Below are 22,116 nucleotides of genomic sequence, written 5' to 3' on the forward strand. Positions count from 1 at the left end.
CAGTGGGGATGGCCCATGTCTCTATTGTGGATGCTTCAACATAGTGCCCCATGGAAGAAAGCAGGTTTTCAGTCTGTACTTACTGAAGTAGGAAAAATATCTATTACCAAGGCTAAAAAGAACTTCGGGGGAAAAAAAAATAAATCTTCCTTTTTGTTAAAAGCCTGTATGTAGGACAGGGCAGAACAAGCTTTTGCCACTGCTCCTCCCCGAGAGCAGAGCTCTGCCCGCAGCCCCAGCCTGGCAGCTGCTCCAAACTCTGCCTAAGGGACGTATATTTTCAGCTGCCGTGTGTGTGGAGCTCGGTGGGGATGCTGCAGGCCCACACGGCTGCGTGGGCAGAGTGCCCCGGAGCTGGGGCCAGTCTGTACCATGGTCACTAGGTGCCAGTGCAGGTGTCTGCTGAGTTTATAAAATGTGGGTGATTTCTCAGTTGTGTTTGTAGGAGAGTTATTAGAGAAACAACTAGTTCAGGGGACCCTGTGAAGCACCACGTGGCAGAAGCTGGTGACCCCAGCCCCGTTTATTCCCAGCTCAGAGGATGTCCTCCCTCCCGCTGCAGCCTCCGGTCACTTCTGGGTCCCCGGGCAAAGGTCCCTTTCCTCTGTCAGATCCTTAGCAGCAGTGTAGTAAACAAAAAAATGGGAAATCCATGGTTTGACAGTGAACACTTCAGACACCAAACTATTCGGATCTTTCTCACTGTTACATATTTTTTTGTTTTTTTTTATGAAAAGATTGCATACAAGGAGGACTCAGCAAAACAGCAAGGAATGGAGCGCACTTATCCACGAGTCATCAATAGAGCCAGCTCGTCTGTGCCAGCAGCAACCACCCCAGCAAACCCTGATGCTTGACTGCAGCGTGGGGAACACACGGCCTTGGGAAGACCTGGGGTTGCCTGGGAGGGGTGGTTGTTTGCATGGGATTTTTTTGTCCTTTTTCCGATTAATAGTACTGAAAATTAAATTGATTGCGGACAATGCCAGGAAAAGGATTTGTGGGTTATAATTTTAATTTATTGGAAGTCTTCACGGTGTTATTTTTTAAAACTGCAAGCTTGATTTTTTTTTTTTATTTTTTTGCCTACCCCAATATTTGCACATTCCCTGTCCTTTTTTTTGTTGTTGAGTTTTGGTTTGGAGCAGCCTTTATTAAGCCAGGCTGATTATGAAATTCCCATTGAACAGATAGGTACAAAGCAAACCCTAAGTTTGCTATAAATTATAATATATCTAATACTAAGTCCTAGTATACATATATTTTAAAGGTCAGAGTGGATGTTTTATAACATTTAAGTATATTGCAATTGTAAATAGAAGATGTGTAAAATATGTCATTTTTACAAAATTTAAAAAATATCTTTTTAGTTAATTATGACAGTACTAAGAATATGGATAACATTTCAGGTACCATTATATTAAAATATTTGTGTATGTGTATAAAAGCGTCCATAAATTTTTCTCTTTGAAGGTCTGTGCATTGGTTCATTCCCATGTCAGCACATTCCAAAGCAGTGGAGATGAGGATGCACCCTGCGTGCCAGCTGTCTGTTGTGTTGCAGTTGCTGATAGGGGATGTTCATGACTATACGCAGAACGTGGCTTCGCATTCTCTCCATGGCCCCAGACTGGGGCTATCCTGGGAAACAGAGGCTCAGGGTATTCTTCCTGCTTGGGGCCAAGGAAGCTCTGCTCCTCATTTGAAGGTTGTAGTCCCAGATTTTGCTTGGGGCCTGTTGGGAAGCCGTGTGCCTCTAGTGAGATGTTTGCTTCAGTTTCTGCATCGTGCTGGGATGAGGTGGAGCAGTTCTTCCAGCTCTTACGAGTTCCCTTTAGCTTCGGCACTCCCACACCCCATGTTCATTCATTTGCCTGTAGAAAATCCCTGGGGGCCCAGCTTGTTGTGTGTGTATGTCAGGATCCTGCTTCTCTATATATGCAGTGCCCACAATGGCATTAAGCTGTGGCTTATTTAACCTGGAGAAACCCTGGTGATTCCCCTGGAGGTCTCCGCAGGTTCACAAGTGTTTGTTCAGGTCAGAGGCCAGTGCTATGTCTTGCTACATGGGGATGTCTGATATGTTACCTCATTTTGCCTTCCTGTCTCTCTGTATCTCTTCCCGTGACACCCCCAGTTTACAACTGGTGAATCTCAACTCAGGTTGTAGCCTGGCCCTGCAGGCAAGAGCCCAGGGTGGCCTCTAAATTCGCCCAAATATATGTGCAAGGTAAAAGTGCTGTTATCCAGTCTCTGCCTACTGGTGCTGCAGCTCCAGCGTTCATGCTGCAGCGATGCAAGCCCACGCCTGTGACCTGGTAGTAGCCCAGACTCTCACTCACCTGTGCGCTGCACACCAGCAGCAGCCGTCCGGCTGGACAGGGAGCCAGGCACCTTCCTCATCCTCGCCTTGAAAAGCCCAGCTCTGCTCTTCAGACACTGCACTGTTCAAAACCAATAGCCTGCTGAAGGGAATGATTTCTGGCCCAAATTTTAACCTGCTTTATGCTGTAGACACAGCAGTAGATGCAGTTACCTGCTCATTTGTATGTATGGGAGGAACCAGTCATCGGTGGTGACAGCAGAAATTCCCAGTACAGAGGAGGTCAGTCTGAGCATCAGCCCCCTGGTCCCTTGCTTTGTTGATCTCCCTGGACTCATTTTGTGTTTGCTGTGATTTGTTGTGAATGGATGGGTACCTCAGAAGCCATCAAGGTGATGTGGAGACAGACTTTTTCTAATTAACGCTCACGTGACAGAATTGAGCAACTAAATCTGTTGGGCATCTTTGGAAATAATTAGATAGCAAAAGCATGGTTTGCACTGAGGGAATGTTGCAAGCTGACACCAGGCTGGTCTGAAGCCACACTGTGGTCCATAGAGCAGAGGTAACGAGGTTCCTGGATTGTTTTCTCAATAGCTTGCACACTAAGTTTCATGTGTAAGTGTAAAGGTTGTGGCGTTTGGTTTGTTTCAAGCCACCAGCTCTTCAGGCTCCTCTAGGGGGTTTCAAAATCCAGCCTGTATTCTGGTGCTGGAGATGCTCAGGCTTGAGTGCAGCTGGGTCCTTAGTCCAGATGGATGGACTCTTCCTCTCCTGCTGTGTTCAAGCACTTTCAGCATAGTCACACGAAAGCGATTAGCACACAGGAGCTTTGAATCAGGGCTGGAACAGGGAGAGAAAAGAAAGCAGCAAACCGTGGATTGTCCCAGCATTTGAGGGGCGAGAATGAGAGAAATGCAGAAGGCATGTGAGGCTGTAGGATTGTTACAAAGATGGGGTTTGGCCTTTCACCACCATAAAACTCGGTGACCAAAACTACAGAGGATAGATGTGTTGGTGCTGAATCCCGCATCCACCCCCCATCCATGTGCTGTGAAGTTGTCACAGAACTGAACGGTGTTACCAACACTCGTGCCTGTTGGGCTTTGTGTGCCACAGAGCAGGTGCTGTCAGAAAGGGCTCTTTTCATACAATCACTGCTTTTCAAACTCTCAGGATTATGTGAGGTCTACACCAATTTTTTTCTGATAAAAGCTCCGCTCTGAGACTCCTTTTGTCTAAGACAACCACAAGAACTGCTCAGAGCTCAGGTTTTCCACCAGTGCTATTCACTGTGTATTCCTACAGCTGGGTTTTTTCAATTAGTTTTGAAAATGATCCTCCAGACTTGCTTTATTTCAAATATTAGGACAATTTTAAAATAACCACACAACAAACTTTTGTCATTTGTTTTCTGCACAAATAATAATCTCAAGACAGATAAAACACACAGAGAAGAGCAGTTCAGGGAGGGAGACAAGTACAAGAGCAGATGCACTTTTCCACTGCTGACATCCTTAGGTTTTATTTTTACTGCAGGATGGGCAGGGCCTTGGTGGCCTGAGCACAGATATGTCGAGGACACTGAGCAAAGGTGAGAAATGCTGCAGTCACAGTTTTGGTAATTGTGGTGCTTGAAGAAAAGAAATAAAGATGGACAAGGAAAAGAGCTGCCAGTACTACTTCAAGTCTTTGTCTAAGTTCTTGATAATGTGTGGAATTACATAGGTGTTTACAGATGAAACTTTGACAACGACTGATTTGTCAGCTATGAGCAAGATCAATAATAGGTAAAAAATATGCGTATGTACAAGTGTTTGATTTAGGACTATTGGTATCCTTGCTAGTGTTCAGCATGTTCAACTGTCTCACAATCAGATTACTTGTGTAGAGGAAATCTACATTTTTCTCCATTAAACCTTCATGGCAAGAAGACTTCTAAGTGCAGAGAAGCTACAACACACAAGAGGAATATTGCACAGCAGCTGGAGCCAGAGGAAAGGCAGGTGGCAAAGGGGGAGGTTTGGGACAGCACAAAGCCCTCGGGAGAGCAGGATACAAGGGGCAGAAAGGCGGATGGCAAAGCTGAGCTGGAGGAGGCTCTCGTTCCCCCACTGCTGGAGGCAAAGCTGGTGAAAGATTCCCTTTCATCTGAGGAAGGAGATCTTCCTGTGCCAGCCTCAAGTCGAGCTACTTTAAAAACTTCTTAGAGTGCAAAAGAAATTATTTATGTTTGTTACTTAGTGGAAGCTATCTCAACACTCCAAAAGGAGTTAAGCATTATACATATTTCATGTTTAATCACATCTTTAGTGACACCCAACCACAACCAAAGGCTTAAATTTCAATTAGAGGGAGATGTATTAAATGTTTAATAGGAATCACTCCTTACAGGGTAATTATATCTTAACATTCACTGGAGAGATGTTACGTTGGCAACATAATGTTGATCTGAACAAGGATGATTTTTTTCTTTTTTTTTTTTTTAAATAATATCCAAGTGAGGAACAGGATTCCGCAGATCTGTACTGTTTATACTCCAGAGGCACTGCCCCCGTGCTGCTCAGCCGTGGGCCTGGATCTGGGAAAAAGTGAAATTACATTCATTTGTAGCTTTGAACATGGATTTTTGGATCTCAGTGTGAAAAATGTCCCGTATGTGCTGAGAAGCATCAGGCGGGATGTACTTTTTATTTTAGTTTTGAACATTTTTAAGACTGTTAACTGACTACTCACTATTTCAACTGTAACTAATATGGAGGGATGAATCTTCAAGACAGATGATCTATCAAGGATATCTTAAAAGTGTCTGCTATGGATTTGAATGCATTTACCAATTTTTACTAAGTTTATGCATGCAAAAGATTTTTCTCATAGTATTTAGATTAGCACAAAAATAATCAATGTTACGCATTCACAACAAACAAATTAAAGCCATGAAGTGAATTTTTAACCCAGGCGGTTAAAATCAAAGGATGTTAGAATCAAATATTGAATGAGGACAGAGAAATGGGACAAAACCAAAAAACCTAGAATGCATTTCTCATTCTGGAGGCTGTGGTACGGAGCAGGGTTTCTCCTCCAGCTCCTCTCCTTGCAGTACAGGGTTGCTGAAGGACCCGACGCTGCCGCACCGGGCTATACCAGACAGCAGATGAGCTGCTGCCTCTTCTGGGGTGGCTTCTGCACACATGGGGTGCGCAGTGGGTGGTTAACTGGAGGCTGCTGGTTAATCATCGATTCATGGAATAGTTTGGGTTGGAGGGACCTTTCAAGGTCATCTAGTCCAACCCCCCTGCAGTGAGCAGGGACATCTTCAACCAGACTAGGTTGCTCAGAGCCTCATCCAACCTGGCCTTGAATGTTTCCAGGGACGGGGCTTTTACCTCCTCTAATGGTGTAGAATGGTTGTTGGTCATGCTCAGGGCATGGCTGTGGGAGCAGAAAGGGCTGCTGGGCCAGGCAGCACTGTCTGCAGTTGTAGGGACTAGTGCTCTAGTTGTGTTGGCTGTTTCTATGTGTTATTTCCTCAAACCTGTTTTGACACAGGAGCTGGAAATGCTGCCGACAATAACAGTGACACAAAGCACTCGGCGTTGCAGCAGAAACTACTGAGCAAACAGAAGGCATGAGAGCAGCAGGAGCTATTGAAGCCCATGGCTCTCGGGGCTGCCCGCAGAGCTGAGTGGACAGTGGCTGCAGCCCCATCTCCCAGCCAACCCTCAGATAAAATCCTGGAGCTTTGCTGATGAGACATCACTGCCGAAAGACAGAAAGGGACAGCAAGAGCCAGCAAGCCATACTGACACCTAAGAGCCAAATGCAACCAAACAGGGTAATTGGAAATCTGATGTTCTTGACTATTATTTCTTTTTGTTATTTTGTTTGGGGATTTTTTGCTTTTGTGGTGGCCCCAAGTACTTACATCCTGACTAGAAAGGGCACAGCTCCCACTTCAGCAAGGACACACTGCGCAACAGTGGAGAGAAAACCTGCAGAAACCTGGTTGTGAGTCTGTCGGGCTCCACAGCTGCCGCGTGTCAGCTCCTCTGTGGGAGAGCACCCGCTTGGCTCCTGCTCCCAGGCGAGCTCTCCCTCTGACGAGAACAGCAGGTCTGCCTGCGCAGGACAGAACGTGGTTCACGGGAGAGATCAAAGCCTGAATGCCAGTGTAAAGCTGCTGCAAGTTGAGGATGGTGGGTTGTTACTTCCCAGAGATCAGATATGCTGATCAGTCCAGTTTCCAGGCTCAGCACCTGCCAAGGCCGGGGTGTTCAGATCGCAAGGGTGCAGGGCTGTTAGCTCCTGCCTCGTTACAAACCCCACATCATGGCAATTCACACAGCTTTGCTCCCACTGCCTCCTTTGGGGCTGGGTCAAATCTCACCTGTACTTCAAACATACAATCCTTCTTGCTGGAAAACACAATTTGCTAATTCCAACTGAACAGAGTAAACAATTTTAGTTGGGAAAAGGAGGGGAAACTTTGGGAAAGACCAAATGGATGCTTTCCTTTTGAAATTACTAAAATCAGGGATGTGCTGGTTTGCTCCGAATGAAGCTGGTCCCTCTGGTCGTGCCCTCCCTCCCTGGGGACACCCGCACCCAGCTGGGGAGCCGCAGCCCCGACGGTGATGGTCACCCCAGCGATGAGTGCGGCAAAACCCGACCCTCTTTTTCCTGGTGCCTGCAGCCGTGTGTGTGCCAGAAGGAAAACAGACATTAGAATCCATTATTGGAGCAGGGGCTGTGACAGGACAGGGTTTACCCCTGCCTGGATGGGGTTCTGATCCAGGCAGCACCGTGGCAGGGTGGGCTCGCAGCCGGCGGCAGAGCACGCAGACCCCAGCCTGGGCGCCCAGGGCTGTCCCCTGCACAGGGAGCTCCCAGCACTTTCTTGTTTGCAGTCTGCAGAGAGTGGCTCTGGGCAGCTGGCAGCTTGCAGGGCAGCTCGAGGGGGAAATGAGAACATTATTATTCTTTTCAAGAGATGTCCAACATGGTTTCTTGGTGAAATATTAGCTCTGGAAAATATCAAGTAACCTTCCTACCTCCCAGGCACGTGTTGGAGTCTTTAGAGATGGGAAAAAATAAAAAGTACAGTGAAACCAGCAGGGTTAGGAGAAGGTTGTCACAGTGTCTATATTATCAGGCCAAAAGAGTGTGAGTGGTTTTAAGGCAGAATGGTAAAAAGCTCGTTTAGGAAAGCCTCCTAGTTAGTAGGCCATACGCCTCTTTTGCACATATAGCCTCAAGATTCAAAAACGCTGGTACCCGAGCAATGCTGGCTCACAACCCTGCAGAGGAGGTGGTGCTGCCCAGCAGGAAGCTGTGCCCAGCAGAGGTTTGGGATCGGCCCTGCACAGCCACCCATGCCCCGTGCCCTCGGGAACACCTCTGAGCACAGTGAGGTGGGAGTTAGAGTAACGAGTGTCCTTCAGGCCAGGGGTCGCAGTTGGCATGGGATGTGTGTGTGTTTGCTTGTACCGCTTCCTTAAGTTGACAATGTACAGGTATTTTTTGAAAATTCTCAGTAATGCCAAATTGCGATCATAATTACTGACTTTTCTGTCCAAGTTGTTGAGGTTCTTCATGCGGTTCTTAATTACTCGCTAAAGCAAGTATATTGAAGTTCTCAGTATGAACAACTCCTCCAAACAGTAGCAAAGAAATGCACATTTCCTCTTTCTTCCAGTTAATTACCCCCAGCCCTACAGAAGATGCATTTTCTGTGTGCCTTTTAAGCTGTGCTCCCCATGTGCTGTTTCAGCTAGCTGTAATCATTCATTTTTGTTGGAGAAGAGCTGTGAGGATGTTACTTGCCCACTAAGGGGTGTTATTTGGCCTGCAATGTGTTTTAAGTACCTGCAGATGCCATGTGGTGTTCCCTATAGTTCCAAGTCATATTTTAGATATATACAGTGTGAACTCTTATAGCTACATAGATACAAATATCCTCACATACATTTTATATGGTATGTTTTGTTTGAAAAGAGAAAACTGAGTAAGAAATCATTATTATTATTAATTTTAGGATGGATTTTCTGCTTGGAGCTGCTCCGTAATCATGAGGCTATCACCCATGAGTGCTGCTTTGTTTTAAGTTGAAAGCTATTGCAAGCTCTGCGCAGGTGACTATGGGCACAGTTGCACGCTCCTAGTTACGAAAATCTCCAGCTAAGCACATAGATTTTCTTGCATGAGGCACAGTTTCGTACTCTGTAGCATATGTTGTGCTTGCAGGGGGCTGGCATAAAACAGATTAATTCTGATTATTCCAACTAACTGAGGAGTCATTTAAAGGGAGAGAGACCCAGAGGCTTGGAAATGCAACATGGAGGCTCTGAAGAGTTTGAAACGTTTCTATGGCCTTGCTTCACTGCCAGCCCACTCCAAAACCACAGCCAAGGTTTTTGAATGTGACTCACATATCTCAGGGTTTCTATTTCCCATGTTCAGGTTAAGCCTGGGGCTTTTTTAAAGTATTGAGCATCCCCTGCTGGAAATCAGACCCTCTTCAGAAACCTCGAATACGCAAAATCAAAGCAACACGGAGAAGATCACTGGGTTGTGTACAGCAAGCTCGGGGTTCAGCGCGTTGCACAGGTACTATGCTCCCAGCAGCCACTGAAGCGCACAGGGTGCTCACTGGGGTTTCATTTAACAAGGCTTGTGTGGGATTTTCTGCAAACGTTTGGGGGTTTGGGAACAGTCAGGCAAATGGTCCTTGGAAAAGAAAAAGGATGCTTAGTGGACATGAACAAGTTAAACACACTAATCAAATAACTTTCTTTGTGCCATTTTTGTCTAATTAGATTATGGAACCTAAGAATGCTTTAAACATTAATTGATTTTTGCCACCTTGTTTTCTTTCTGGGAGTTTGTGTAGCTCATTCCCCACAACTTGCCTCGCTGCATCCGGCGTCAGCAAGTCACAGCTCAGACGTGGTTAAAAGGGAGCATTTAATTAGTCATGAGTGTAAGGCAAGATTTCATTCAAGCATAAAATCAGTCAGCTTTATAGTCTCTCATGCCCAGCTACACGTGAGGCTGGAGAGATCTCCACAGGGTCTGTCCTCGTCGCTTCCCGCTCCCTCTCCAGACACTGCTGGTCGTGTGTGTGCCTTGCAGGCGCCTCCTGTCCCCGTGTCCCCTCCCACTCAGTTTGCTGCTGCACTTCTCCCCACTTCAATGTCAAGGGAAGAGCACTGGTGCAGATTTGCCATCCCCTTCTCTGCCAGTCCACCAGGTAATTTTCATTCTGCCGGGAAGTTGCTGCCCAAGCACACTCAGAAAACCAGCTTTGTGCAGAAGCAGCGGGTGCTCACAGCCTGGCGAGGTGCGGGCGGCCGGGCAGCAGCTCCCGTGCGGGGTGACGGGGCTGGCTGCAGCCCAGGCAACCCGTGTGCCGGTGGGTGCCGGGGCATCGTGCCCTTGCCTGGGAGCTGTGTCCCTTGCTGTGTCCTGCAGTGCTGGGCATGTGAGGGCACTGTCTCAGCACTTTCGCATGGGTGAAAAAGGAGTTGGTCTTCTTCATGGTGCAGGTGGGCTCTGGTTCTGGGGGACATCCCGAAGCAGGGAGGGCAGTTGGCTGCCTGCTGGCATGGTAGCACTGGCACCCCGCTCACACAGGTGGCCCAGCACCTGCATACCTTGCCCTTGTCCTTCAGAAGGGGCTTAGGAATAGTAGATTTCAACTGTGCAATAGCTTGGAGCCAAAATTCACGCTTTTCAGAATAAGTATGGAAATTTTTCAACATTTGTACTTGTGGGAATGTACCAAAATGGGCCTTCAGGTTCCTCTGTTCAGCTGCAGAGCGATGCCAGCTCAGAGGAGGGGGAGGTGTTCCCAGCGCCTCCAGCTGCAGCATGTCGTAGAAGATATCCACATACTTACTGCTGATGGATTTTCAAGGACAAAATGTTTGATTTATTGAAAAAAAAATAATTTTACTGGAGTAGTAATGAATCCTTTTCATTTTTTTATCTCTCTGACCTTCAGGGGAGCAAGACAGCACATTTGGCAAGCAAGACGGCTAGAAAAACTGTTCAGCAATGGCAGTAGCAGTGCAGGTGCCATTTTCTGCTGATGACAGGTTTCACAATGTAACTTCTCCACTCGCAGCATAGCCCCTTCCCCGGGGACCCCCTGCAGCAGCTGGGTACGTGCACAAGCATCTCCTGTCGCCGTGCTGGGGCAGGGAATGGCAGGATATCAAGTAGTGACAGAATAAAGAGCTAAACTCCTCCAGGTTTGGGATGAAGCTGCTCTGCAAGGCTTCTGCATTTTGTTCACAAGTTTTCTGTTACAACACTACTTGGTATGCAGTTCGTACAGTCCACTGAAACACAGCTCACGCTCCAGCAGTCACATATGGGTATTTCTGTGCGGCTGCTTGAGCCTAGCAGCTGCCAGAAACTCCACCTCTGTGTTTGGTTATTCTTCCTAGTGGAGAGGTTTGGACACGACTGAAGGTGAATACAATTTTACCCAGGTCCATGTCCTACCGAGCACAATGTGCCAAAGCAGCTCAGGTGTGCGAAACCCTGTCCCTTCTATTAAATGACTTGAAGTGTTTCACAGCTATAGGTGTTTGTAGTAGGTGCAGGAAGGTACACTGAACATATGGCCAGGCAAAATCTGCAGCCTGCTAGTGGGTCATGGCTAAGAGGCACCGAGCATGTTTCCCACCCATGGCACGTGGAGCAGCAGCACCCGGCAGCTGCCCAGCCCTGCCCCAGGTGTGCAGGCACACCTCCTGGACCCCACCAAACATACAAATACAACGTTGTATGTATGGAGCTCTGTCTGCTTATAGGGAATGTACTGACCAGCCCAGTGGCAAATTTAGTTTTGCCAGGTTTTCATTGTCCAAAACTCCTGACTCCACTGCCCGTCAGTCTCTGGGCAGGAACTGCAGCAGGAGCAGCACTACAAGGTTACAAGACAAACGTAATTTCCTGGTATGTCTCTGGTATGACAAAAGGGTGTGCCAGCTCTGGTCTGGTTCCAGTGGAGCAGCAGGCATGGGATCAGAGGAGCAGATGTCTTCAGTTGCAGCCAGGGGAAGCTAATGGCTGAGCTGGCAAGCGTCACCTGCCCGTCCTAACTGGCCAGCTGCAGGACCAGCAGCAACGTTACAATTACATGTGAGTCCTGTTGCAGCTCCAGTACCTGATCCACTGGCTGGAGAACGGAAACATAAATTTGAAACCAATGCTGAGGGGTTGCTGCTATGTTTGAAATCCTTGGATGACTCCAAAACGGAGAAGTTTTGTATTTTGGTTCCAGCAGTTTTTCCCCAGTACGGGGATACCTGCACTGTTATTTAAGCCTGGATCTAAGCTCATTTCTGAGCCCAGCTTTGCCCACTCCTTCCCACTTGTGTGTTGTTATGCCCTCAGCAAGATGCACCTCTCTGGAGGGGAGGAAAAAAACTCAGCATAAACTGATGCTTCTTGTTGATGCAATCTGGATGGGCTAGAGAGGACAGCCACGACCTGCCAGGGGCTTTGCCAAGATTAATGCCAGCACATCAAGCCCTCACTGCTGCCAGCCCCACAGCGGGCAGGGAAACACAGCAGGGCCGGACATGCTCTTCCCCTTGCCCTGTGATTCCGTCAGAGACCATGGATGCTGTGGGCTTTGTTTGCAGCCTGGAAACTCTGCACGCAGCCTGCATTACACAGAGGTCTCTGGAGAGGTTCCCAGGAGGTGACAGCAGGGCTGCCTGAGACTCCTGTGACTCCCAGTCCCCAGCCTTATGCCTGTGTCACTGGAAAAATCAGCATAGCTGTGTATTCCTGCGGCTCTTACAGCAAGTGCTGCCTGCCCTCGCTAGGCACCGTGTGTTGCTGTAGGTGAGAGGGAGCGAGCACAGCGTGAGCTACAGGAACCACGTCGTCCTAACAAAGGGCTTTTTTTGAGGATGTTGCTCCTGAGGAGGCAGCAGCACCCACATGGGAACATGCTCAAGGGCAAAGCTCCTCACTTGCATCCCTGTTTTTCTCTCAGTTTCAGTAGTTTCTGCCCAGCTTCCCGGTAGCTGCTGGGTGGCAGTGCCTCCTCGCAGACCCGATGGCTTCCTCACAGTAGCCCTCCTCTGATACCCTCTGGAAAAAGCAAAACTGAGTCATCTCTTGTTTTGAGCATCTCACACCAGCTTTCCTTTCTTCCCACAGCCGCCAGCAGCAAAGCAGTGAGGTGGACACAGCTAAAAGGTCTTTTTTTCCTCAGATATTCCTGAGTCACTGTTGAGCTACTGGAGAGTGAATGGTCTCAAAGCAAAAGGTGTGTTAAATGATTTTCCTGCTGGCTTCCTGGCATTTTCAGTTTTGTACTTTGATGTTGCAGGGGTGGGATGGATGTTCCACAGGTTTTTGTATTTTACTGCCAGCAGAAAGATTGCTTTAGGGACTAGGCAATGAGAGCAGCACAGAGGATTGTGTTTCCCTTCCTAATGCAAGATTCATGCTTGCTCTGTCTCTCCTTACGCTCCCGGGATGCTGGTGCAGGCGCTCCACTCCAGCAAGCCTCCCTGGGCACCCGGGAAGGGCAGCAGGCTCTGCTGTGGCGTTTCAGGAGAGCTTTAGTTTACCTGCTTGTCCATCACAGCTGTTGGCATACTTTGGTAATAGCTGGGGTCTGGCATCACATCAGCTTTTGTTTGGAAATTTAATTTTCCTTTGACAAATTGCTAATTCTTTTCCAGATGCACAGAGCGACAGTGGTAATTCACCCAGTGTGAAGGGAGAGATGAATCACTGCCCAGCGAAGGGTGGCCCATCCCCGGTGCCATGGAGTCAATTGCTGGCTTTTTTGGGTAAACCAAAGGACATGGGCTCTGTCCTCCTTTGTCATGTCAGAGAAAGGCAAAGCCCATGGCAAGGGAGGGAGTGGGAGGGTTTTCCGCTGATGCAGTGATACTGTGTTGACAGTGATTTGTGCAGTGTGTAAGAGCCAGCTCTGCTCTGAAAAACGAGACTCCAAATGAATAAATCATGGGCCCTCTCTAAATAACTTGACAACTCACTCCAGCCCTCCTGGTGGTGGGAGCTGGCCGAGCCCTGCCTGTGGGGAGGGACTCCTCTTCTCCAGAGGCTTTTAAGGGCTGGGTCCACCTGCCTCCCGCTCGGGAGCTTCTCCACAGGGCAGGTGCTTTGGTGGGGAGCGGGGAGCCGTGCTGTGGAGCCATGGAGGGAAACGCGCACCTCCTCCAGGTCATCCGCAAGATGCGTTCCCAGATCAACAAGCTGGAGAGGGAAAACAGAGCCCTGAGGGGAGAGCTGCAGGTCTGCGGGCAGAGAGCTGTGCCACCGGAGAGAGAGGTGGCAAGAGGAGGTGGGAACGGCGATGTGAGGAGCCTCGACAGTGATGGGGAAGGGGCAGCTGGCTCTCCAGCATCCCTGCTCGGGAGTGTCATGGCCAGTCACCTTCTGGCACCGAAGGAGCAGACAGGTACCTCAGAGCCAGGGCTATCCGTGGCACCCACCTGTGCTCCCCGTGCAGGATCACAGAATCATAGAATGGTTTGGGGTGGAAGGGAATTTAAAGATCATCCAGTTCCAACCCCCCCTGCCATCAGCCGGGACACCTTCCACTAGACCAGGTTGCTCAAAGCCTCATCCAGCCTGGCCTTCAACACTTCCAGGGAGGGGGCATCCACAGCTTCCTTGGGCAACCTGTTCTAGTGTCTGACCACCCTCACAGTGAAGAACTTCTTCCTAATATCTAATCTAAACCTCCCCTCTTTCAGTTTAGAGCCATTTCCCCTTGTTCTGTCATTAACTGCCCTTATAAAAAGTCCTTCCCCAGCTTTCTTGTAGGCCCCCTTCAGGTACTGGGAGGCCGCTATAAGATCTCCCTGGAGCCTTCTCTTCTCCAGGCTGAACAGCCCCAACTCTCTCAGCCTGTCCTCATAGGAGAGGTGCTCCAGCCCTCAGATCATCCTGGTGGCCCTTCTCTGGACTCGTTCTAACTGGTCCATGTCTTTCTTATGTTGGGGGCTCCAGAACTGGACACAGTACTCCAGGTGGGGCCTTACAAGAGTGGAGTAGAGGGGCAGAATCACCTCCCTCGACCTGCTGGACACGCTTCTCTTGATGCTAGAAAATTTCATTTTGTCTTTATTTAAGCAGAATTTGATTTACTGCTTTGAGTTTTCCTTGCGCATGCCTGTCCCCTGTCTGCTCTAGACAGAAAAGAACCAACAGTTGTATTTGTGCCATAACCTCTCTTGCCTTAGTAAAAGATGAGAAAAACTCTATAAATAGTAACAAATAGTAATGGGCTGCATACATCACGCCAGATGTGCAGTTTATTTTTGCAGATAATATGGTGTATTGGGTTGCTCCATGCTGGAGCAGTTCATGAGGAACTGTCAGTCATGGGAAGGACTCACGCTGGAGAAGTTTGTGGAGGACTGTCTCCCGTGAGAGGGACCCCACGCTGGTGTGGGGGAAGGAGTCCTCACCCTGAGGAGGAGGGAGCGGCAGAAACAACGTGTGATGAACTGACCTTAAGCCCCCGTCCCCTGTCCCCCTGTGCCACTGGGGGGAGGAGGTGGAAAATCGGGAAAGGAATTAAGCCCGGGAAGAAGGGAGGGGTGGGAGAGGTGCTTTAAGATTTGATTTTATTTCTCATTATCCTCTGGTTTTGATTGCTAATAAAGTAAATTTGCTTTTTCCCCCAAGTTGAGTCAGTTTTGCCCGTGCCAGTAACTGGTGAGTGATCTCTCTCCGTCCTTATCTCCACCCACGAGCTTTTCATTATATTTTTCTCCCCCTGCCCAGTTGAGGAGGGAGGTGATAGAGTGGGCTTTGGTGGGCATCTGGCCTCTAGCCAGGGTCAACCCACCACATATGGTTAATTTTGGCTGAGGGAGAGAGGGGACAATATATAGGAAAACACTCTCTTCACAATTTTGCCAGAGGGGAAAAGTGGAAATATTCCTCAGTTATAAAGTCTGGTTGGGACTTCTGGAGGCTTTAATGGAGCAGGGATTAGAGCAAAATGTTGTTTGGTGAGAAGTAGTTATCTAGAATTGGATGTGGTTATTGTCAGGGTCAGGCAGTTGGGTATTGTATGTGCTAGAGGCCTGTCACCTCCTTCTCTGGTGTCTGTCATGTTCAGTCCATGGGAAAACTGCTTCACTAATGCAGCTTCTTGGCATTAGTATGGTGTGTGTTATCAGTTGCAGCTGCTGTTACCATCCAGGGTCTGGTGGCTGACTTACCGGGCCATGGAGAAATGCCCCCACAAGTTCTGACAGAGACAAGTCTATGAAAATGAGTGAGGCTGAAGAGTACCAGTGGATTTAGGTGAAGCTAGCTGAGTGCTGTGATTGAGTAACACCTACTGCCAAGCCCAGCGTGCCTCACGATCAGGTTACTGAGCTGGGGGCCTCTTGCATGGGGGCTGCTGGTGGCTATGGATGTTATTAGCTTGGGAACAGCAGACTGGTCTTTTGGGGAGAATTAAAGATGTGCAAAGTTCTTTCCAACCTTGTGGCTTTTCCTTTCCAGTTGTCTTCTCGGGAAAAGAATGGGATCCAAAGGGGCTGTTTGGCCTCCTCTGCCTTTTGCCCTTCCTGCATATGGAACTTTTTTGAGCCAGAAGAAAGTGATTAAAAATACAGCGAGGATATCTGAATTATTGCTATTATTGTTGTTGCTAGCTCTGCTTTTTTCTCTGTTACTCAGATACCGCCATGACCGTGCGGCGCTACTCCACCACTTCGCCAGCACCCGCTCCTTCCAGCACAAGGTCGCACTGGGCTGGCAGGAGACCGCCAAGCAACAGGCTACCACCAAGCAATGGGCTACTGGCCACACCAGGCAGTGCCCAGCCACCAGCCCCTCTGGCTGCAGAACAGCTCACCAGTGGAGAGGAGGAAGGGCTTGAAAAACTGCCGGCCAACTGTTTCTCCTACAGTCATTCCAGCAAACTGGAGCTGTTTCAGGAGCAGGTCTGCAAGTGCAGGTAGGTTCAGTTTGCCTTCACAGCATTGCCTGCCTGGGCTGGTTGTAGGTTTCACCTAAAAACCTGTATGGGCACTACTTTGTGTTTTAGTTAGTTATCAGCAAAATCTTTGTTCGAATGTACATATGCATTAAGCAGATGGGAGACATCTTTTGGGTAAGTTATCCTCCTCCTCCTTGGAATACGTGAAGACTGTTGGTGTTAGGAGTTTAAATTTACTATAGCAAGGAGAGGCTGAGGGGAGAGGGAAGGGAGTTGATCTTCTCTCCATTAAAGTTAGGCAGAGTTTTGCAGATGGATATGTTGTTCTGACAAGCTAAGCTTGAAAGGGATTTTTAAACTTTGAACAGAAAGCTTGGAGATATCAAGGAACTCTGAACTATGCTTTTGAAAGTGTGATTAATATAGTTTATGGATTGACATGTACTGTATCATATTTCCCATTACAAGTTAATGCTTTCAGCCTTGAGAAAAATATTCTCAGGGCAGCTTCTAAATTAAGTGAAATGGTTGCTGGACGAGCCCTGCGGGCCTCTGCTCATTGATGAGAAGCTTTCCAACACAGAGCAACAATCAAAGGTAGAAGCACCAATAATGAGAGTGTGCTAGATGATGGCCCCAGTCACCTCCTGGGAATCCATGTAGATGGTTGGGTTTAGTGCTGCTCGTGCTGTGCTCAAAGAAAAAGAGTTCAAATGGCCTCAAAGCATGTGCATTTGAACAAGAAGTCCATGGGTCTGCCCATCTCCATGTGTCCCAGGGCAGGACCCTGGCAGCCTCTGCTCGGGGGCTGCACAGCTGTAGCGGGTTGTCGCCTGCACTGATGTACCCGTCTGCATAGCACATCACGTCATGTCAGCTCTTACTCTGTACCCTCCTCGCCCAGCATCGTGTCCTCGGAGCAGAGCAGTGCACAGCCCCTCATGCTCCCCGTGCAAACCCCGTTAGGAGCCCAGCTCCCCCCTGAGAAGCTGGAGGGGACAACCAAATCAGTTTTTGTAGGCACCTAGGTTTTCTTGTAAGGACACTTGAGGGTCAGATGTTTTACAGCATTTGAACACTTAAATTTAGTCCCTGGCAGGGAACTCATATCATTTTCAACAGCACCCTGACCCTGTAACTCTGGATTTCAGCATATGCTCCACTGGGTTCAGGGAAACGAAGACTTGGTGCACATAAATGCTTCTGAGAGATTTGCCCTGAAGCCGGCTCACATGGAAACACAGCGTGTAGGGTCGGCAATGGCAAATGCAGCTGCTTTCTCATAAGGGGAAAGAGAACTTTCAAAGCAATCAAAATAGCAATGTAGCTCTATTACAACTAATGCCTTGGGACCTACAGTTTGAAACCACCGGCTACCCAGTGGCCAAAGGAATGGTGACGATTATTTTATCGCTATCTTTAGAGCTGCCTTGTCAGCTCTGAACAGCAGTGAGTGGCAGCGTGACTCATGTCCACCTTGTGTTGGCTGCTTTAGAAGAAGAAATGGCTGTGGAAAGAGCTTTTTACCTAACTCCCGCCACAGGCTGGGTGGTATCCTAAAGCACTGAGCTTTGTGTTTCCTACACCAAAGGAAGTTTAATATATTTTCTGGTCATAATAGTGGATGTTTCTATTTATATACACAAAGGTCTAACACAGACAGCAATTTTATTAAGCTTTTAACTAGTCAGATAATTTGTGGCAATGAGCTCAGCAAGCTAATTAAGCTTTTTTTTTTTTTTTTTTACAGTGATGACATTTTGGTTTCCTAGCATGCTGGGCTGTGTCAGGTTTCCCCATTCTTTGTTTATTGTAGTTTTCTCCCATTTTGCTCCAAAGCTACAATCCTATATGTGATGCTGAATAATTTTGCTTTAAAAATAACTCTGTAGTACAATGTATCACCCTGAATTTATCTAGATTGCAGTTGCATCCAAGTAATAAAATAACAGCACTGCTGGCAAATCATCACTGATTTGCATGTCTACAACATCTTCATTCATGTATCTTAAAGCATTATCTGTACCACATGATTGCTACTTTTTTTGGTAAATAAAAAAGGCCAAATATTTGAATTATTAGGCAGGGTAAGAGAGGCTGAGAACTGTTTTCAGGGCTATTATAGTAAAACTATAAAAGGTACAAGGCCTGTTTGATATAAATGTGACCGTTGGAGTGTTCAGGCTTGATGGTTTCACCTTCCAGTTGGACAGTGCGAAGTGGCAGGTGAGAAGGGGCAAGGAAATGGTGGAAGTCCTCTGCCCTGCAGGACACCCCCCAGTAACCATCAGTAAATACTTTCATAGTTTCATGATTTTCCTTTCTCATGCTCCTCAAGGGCCTGAGTCAGCTGACAGCAATTGCAGACCACAGTCAGAACAAAAACCAAAGCTCTGCAAAACCCAGTCCATTTACCTGCCAAACCAACCGGTTTTGGGACACGTAAAGGAACACATTTCTCCCTCTGCTTTCACAGCCGGTGTAATTTACCACACGCATGCTCACCGCTTGGAAACCACTGTTCTCACACCTGCTTGCAGTAGCTGGGTACTGAGGCATATAAACATAAAGCCTGTGAAGGACCCCTGGGTCCATGTGGGTGCACCTGCACCCTTAGGGTTCTGTACCCAGCTAGCTTTGTACATATGCACACACACATCAGGCACCCATAGAGAGACGTGAGGCTCGATGGATGTGAGGCAGATGCTTCCAGCAGACAGGCAGGCAAACAACACTACACTTGGTCCCTTGGGAAGAGTGTGTGAACCCTGTGCCACTGGGGTATGAAATCCTGCCTCCTTGCAGCGTGCAAGTGCTGAAAGCATTTATCTTTTGCTTGCTGCATTGTTGATTTTTTTTTTATTTTCTTTGCATGTTTTATATGTTTGTAATCCTCATAATACTTTCTCATTTTTCTCCAGGGGTAAAGTAAAGGCCGTTAGTTTCCTCTTACCAATGGATATGTCATCATATGCTGAAAAGCAAGGTTCCCTCAAAAGCCCACAAAATCAGAGCACAAAACAGTTAACTGCCATCACTGAAAAGGATATGTGAGCTGGTGAATTTTTAAAGGCCCATTGAATCTTGAGATAAATTGGCCTTAAATGATAGCTGTGTGTCAGGTTCCTTTCCTGCAAAATGCTTTGGCAAGATGCCCACAGAGAATCACCCAGCCTGTGTTTCGGGTCACTGGCCCCATGTTCAGCGTGGAAATGGAAGCCACGACAAAGCTGCCTGGAAGCTCATACACCATGATGAAGTCACACAACAGCAAAGGTACCTCCTCAAAGTAGCTTCTGCACAAGATGTCTCAAGGATCCCTTACCTTAGGACTGCTGTAAACAGGCTGTTGAAGCTGGTTGTGATGTGTTTGTCACAAAAAGTGGAAACCGTGTCACCACTTGTGTTTGCTGATTCCCTTGCCAGAAAGGTATTTGATGTACATGACAAACTAAGAGCTATTAAAGAGCCTGTGAGGTTTTCCCTGTATTTTAAATTTAAAAGTTCGCAGTACTACTACAGCAAAGTTAAGAAGATGTTACAGAGTCAGTTAAACTTACTGTGAATTTCTGCAAAGCTTGGCAATGACTGTTAATGTCCATTTGGGGTGTACCTCTAAGGGAGTGCAGGGGAGAGTAAGTGCTAATCAGTATGAAAATCTGACTGCAAATCCATTTCTGATTTGATGTGTTTAGCCAGCTAGAGACTAAAGGCTGTAAACCAAGTCAAAATAGGAAGAATTGTGAGTATCAGAATTTTTCAGGAATGGCTTCTCAGCACAGCTTGGATTAAAAATCATTAGCAGAAATTCAGCAAACAGGCGCAAAATGAATGTGAGAGAAAACTACAAACAGCTTGTAAAAATGAGGTGTGCTTGTTAGTTCTAGTCACAGGAGTAAAGATGGTGTCCCACGTGTTTATTTTGATTACAAGTATTTATTGAACCAAAATACTGCACACTGCTACTTCTTTATGTATCAGCAGCACTGATGATTGAATATGGTATGGAGAATGCATGAATAGTAGATATTTGTACCAATAACTTTAAGGAAGATTTTCACGTCATTGTCTACTCTTAAATGCTTGAGCTTTCAAAAGTGAAAGCAGAGACCGCGTGGGGAAAAAAAATCCCTTCTGGATTTTCCGTGATGTTGTATACAAATCTGTGCTTCTTTTTTCATTTTGAAATTCCCCATGTTTTGTACATTTGTGATAGTTTCACTGGGCTAGCCCTTGGCTAGCAGCCAACACAGCCATTCACCCACTTCCCCCCCACCCCCAGGGGATAGAGAAGAGTATTGGGGGCAAGGATAAGGAGGCTTGTAGGGTGAGGTAAGAACAGTTTAATAATAGAAATCAAAGAAAACTTTTTCTTTTAAAAAAACACTAATATTAAAATAGTAGTGATAATGATAACAGTAATAAAATATACAAATGAGTGATAACACAGTGCAACTGCTCACCACCCACCGACTAAGCCCTGGCCCATTCCCAGATAATGATCCCGGAGGAGCAACAATCCCGAACTGAAACCGCAATCCCGGATGAGTGAGAGCCCAAGTGAAAGCCAGCACAAATCCCCCCGCCCCTTTCTGGTCAGCCCCGGTTAATACACTAAACATGACGGGATACGATATGGAATATTTCATTGGCACACCTAAATGCCAGTTTTGGGTTTTGCTATTCACTGTGCTTCTCCCTCCCAGTCCTAATGCAGCTGTGAACCAGCCAAACACAATGGCCTTGAGCTCCAGCAGCAGCTAATAACATCAGTACTTTTATCAATGTTCTTCTCATAACAAGTCTTGCACTGAAACCAAAACACAGCTAAAACACTACTAAGAAGAAAATTAACTCTATCCTAGCAAAACCAGGACAACATTCAAGTACATTTTTAATATATTGTCACCAATGAAGTAATAATTTCATTTTCACTACTATTTTATTTGGGGATTTTTATGTTCAACGTGGGTCCATACAGAGTTGCACTGTAATGTCAGAAGTAACAAATCAATGACTTCCAGCAAATGAGGTTACAGTTTGGAAAGTTTACTGAACAGCTCATTTTGTGATGGCATTTACAGGGAAGTGCTTCTTAAATGTTTTAAAGAAAGCTTCCTTGTCAGAAACTAGACACTGTATATGTGTTCAGTTAAGTACCTAAATCCCATTGATTTCACTTAGCAAAGTAACAACAAACGTCTTTGAAAAGCTGGCTCCTAGACATTTAAGGTACCCAAGCTTTTGACAATTCATGTTTGAACACCAGATTTAATGGGATTTGGGAATCCATGTGCTTTAGACAAGTTTTCTAAGCCTCAACTTCCATAAAGCAGCACTGGGAATTCTCTTTTCCCACCCTTTTTGTGTCAATTTAATGTGGCTAGGTCACTGACAATAACACTGCGTTAGTAGTAAGCATATGACAACGTCAGTTGTAGTGGGCTGTGGATTCTGATGTCACACAAATACATATAACTTTGTGGATGGTCAAGAAATTAAACTCACTGGACATTTATTAGAGGTATAATGGTCTTAAACTTTTGTATACTTACAAGGTAAAAGAACAGAAAAGGTGGAAGGGAAATGAGGGAAAGGAATCAAAATAGTCATTGACAAATAGCACTTGGTATATTAATGGAATGATGTATTTTTGAAATATATTTTTGCAGTCTTTAGCAGTGCCCACAGATTTAAGAACACATGTTGATGCACAGGCACATTAATTTTTAAAAGCAGTTGTGAAGATCTGGCCTAGCTCTGCATCTCCAAGAGAACCAGACTGAAGCAGAGGCCACAGAGAAATCACTGAGACATAAGTTTTACCACA

At 46.8% G+C, this 22,116-nt stretch overlaps 2 protein-coding genes across 2 annotated transcripts in view; both read left to right on the plus strand.

Annotated features, from left to right (window-relative positions):
- The window catches only part of DOCK10 (dedicator of cytokinesis 10), a gene marked incomplete at its 5' end in the record, with an annotated part of 41,295 nt that extends 39,854 nt beyond the window's left edge, over window positions 1–1,441 (plus strand). The window contains one exon of the mRNA XM_029085315.1: window positions 738–1,441. Coding sequence (XP_028941148.1) covers window positions 738–857 — 120 coding nt within the window. The remainder of the gene's footprint in view (window positions 1–737) is intronic.
- A 12,075-nt stretch (window positions 1,442–13,516) lies between these two features.
- On the plus strand, window positions 13,517–19,340 carry CCDC195 (coiled-coil domain containing 195). The gene is made up of 3 exons (XM_029085314.1): window positions 13,517–13,781; window positions 16,025–16,304; window positions 19,208–19,340. Exons 1-3 carry the CDS (start codon window positions 13,517–13,519, stop codon window positions 19,338–19,340), a joined length of 678 nt encoding a protein of 225 aa, XP_028941147.1.
- Window positions 19,341–22,116: the final 2,776 nt, after the last annotated feature.

The sequence above is a fragment of the Antrostomus carolinensis genome, unplaced genomic scaffold (genome assembly GCF_000700745.2).
Source record: "Antrostomus carolinensis isolate BGI_N321 unplaced genomic scaffold, ASM70074v2 scaffold19036, whole genome shotgun sequence".
Classification (NCBI taxonomy): Eukaryota; Metazoa; Chordata; class Aves; order Caprimulgiformes; family Caprimulgidae; genus Antrostomus; species Antrostomus carolinensis.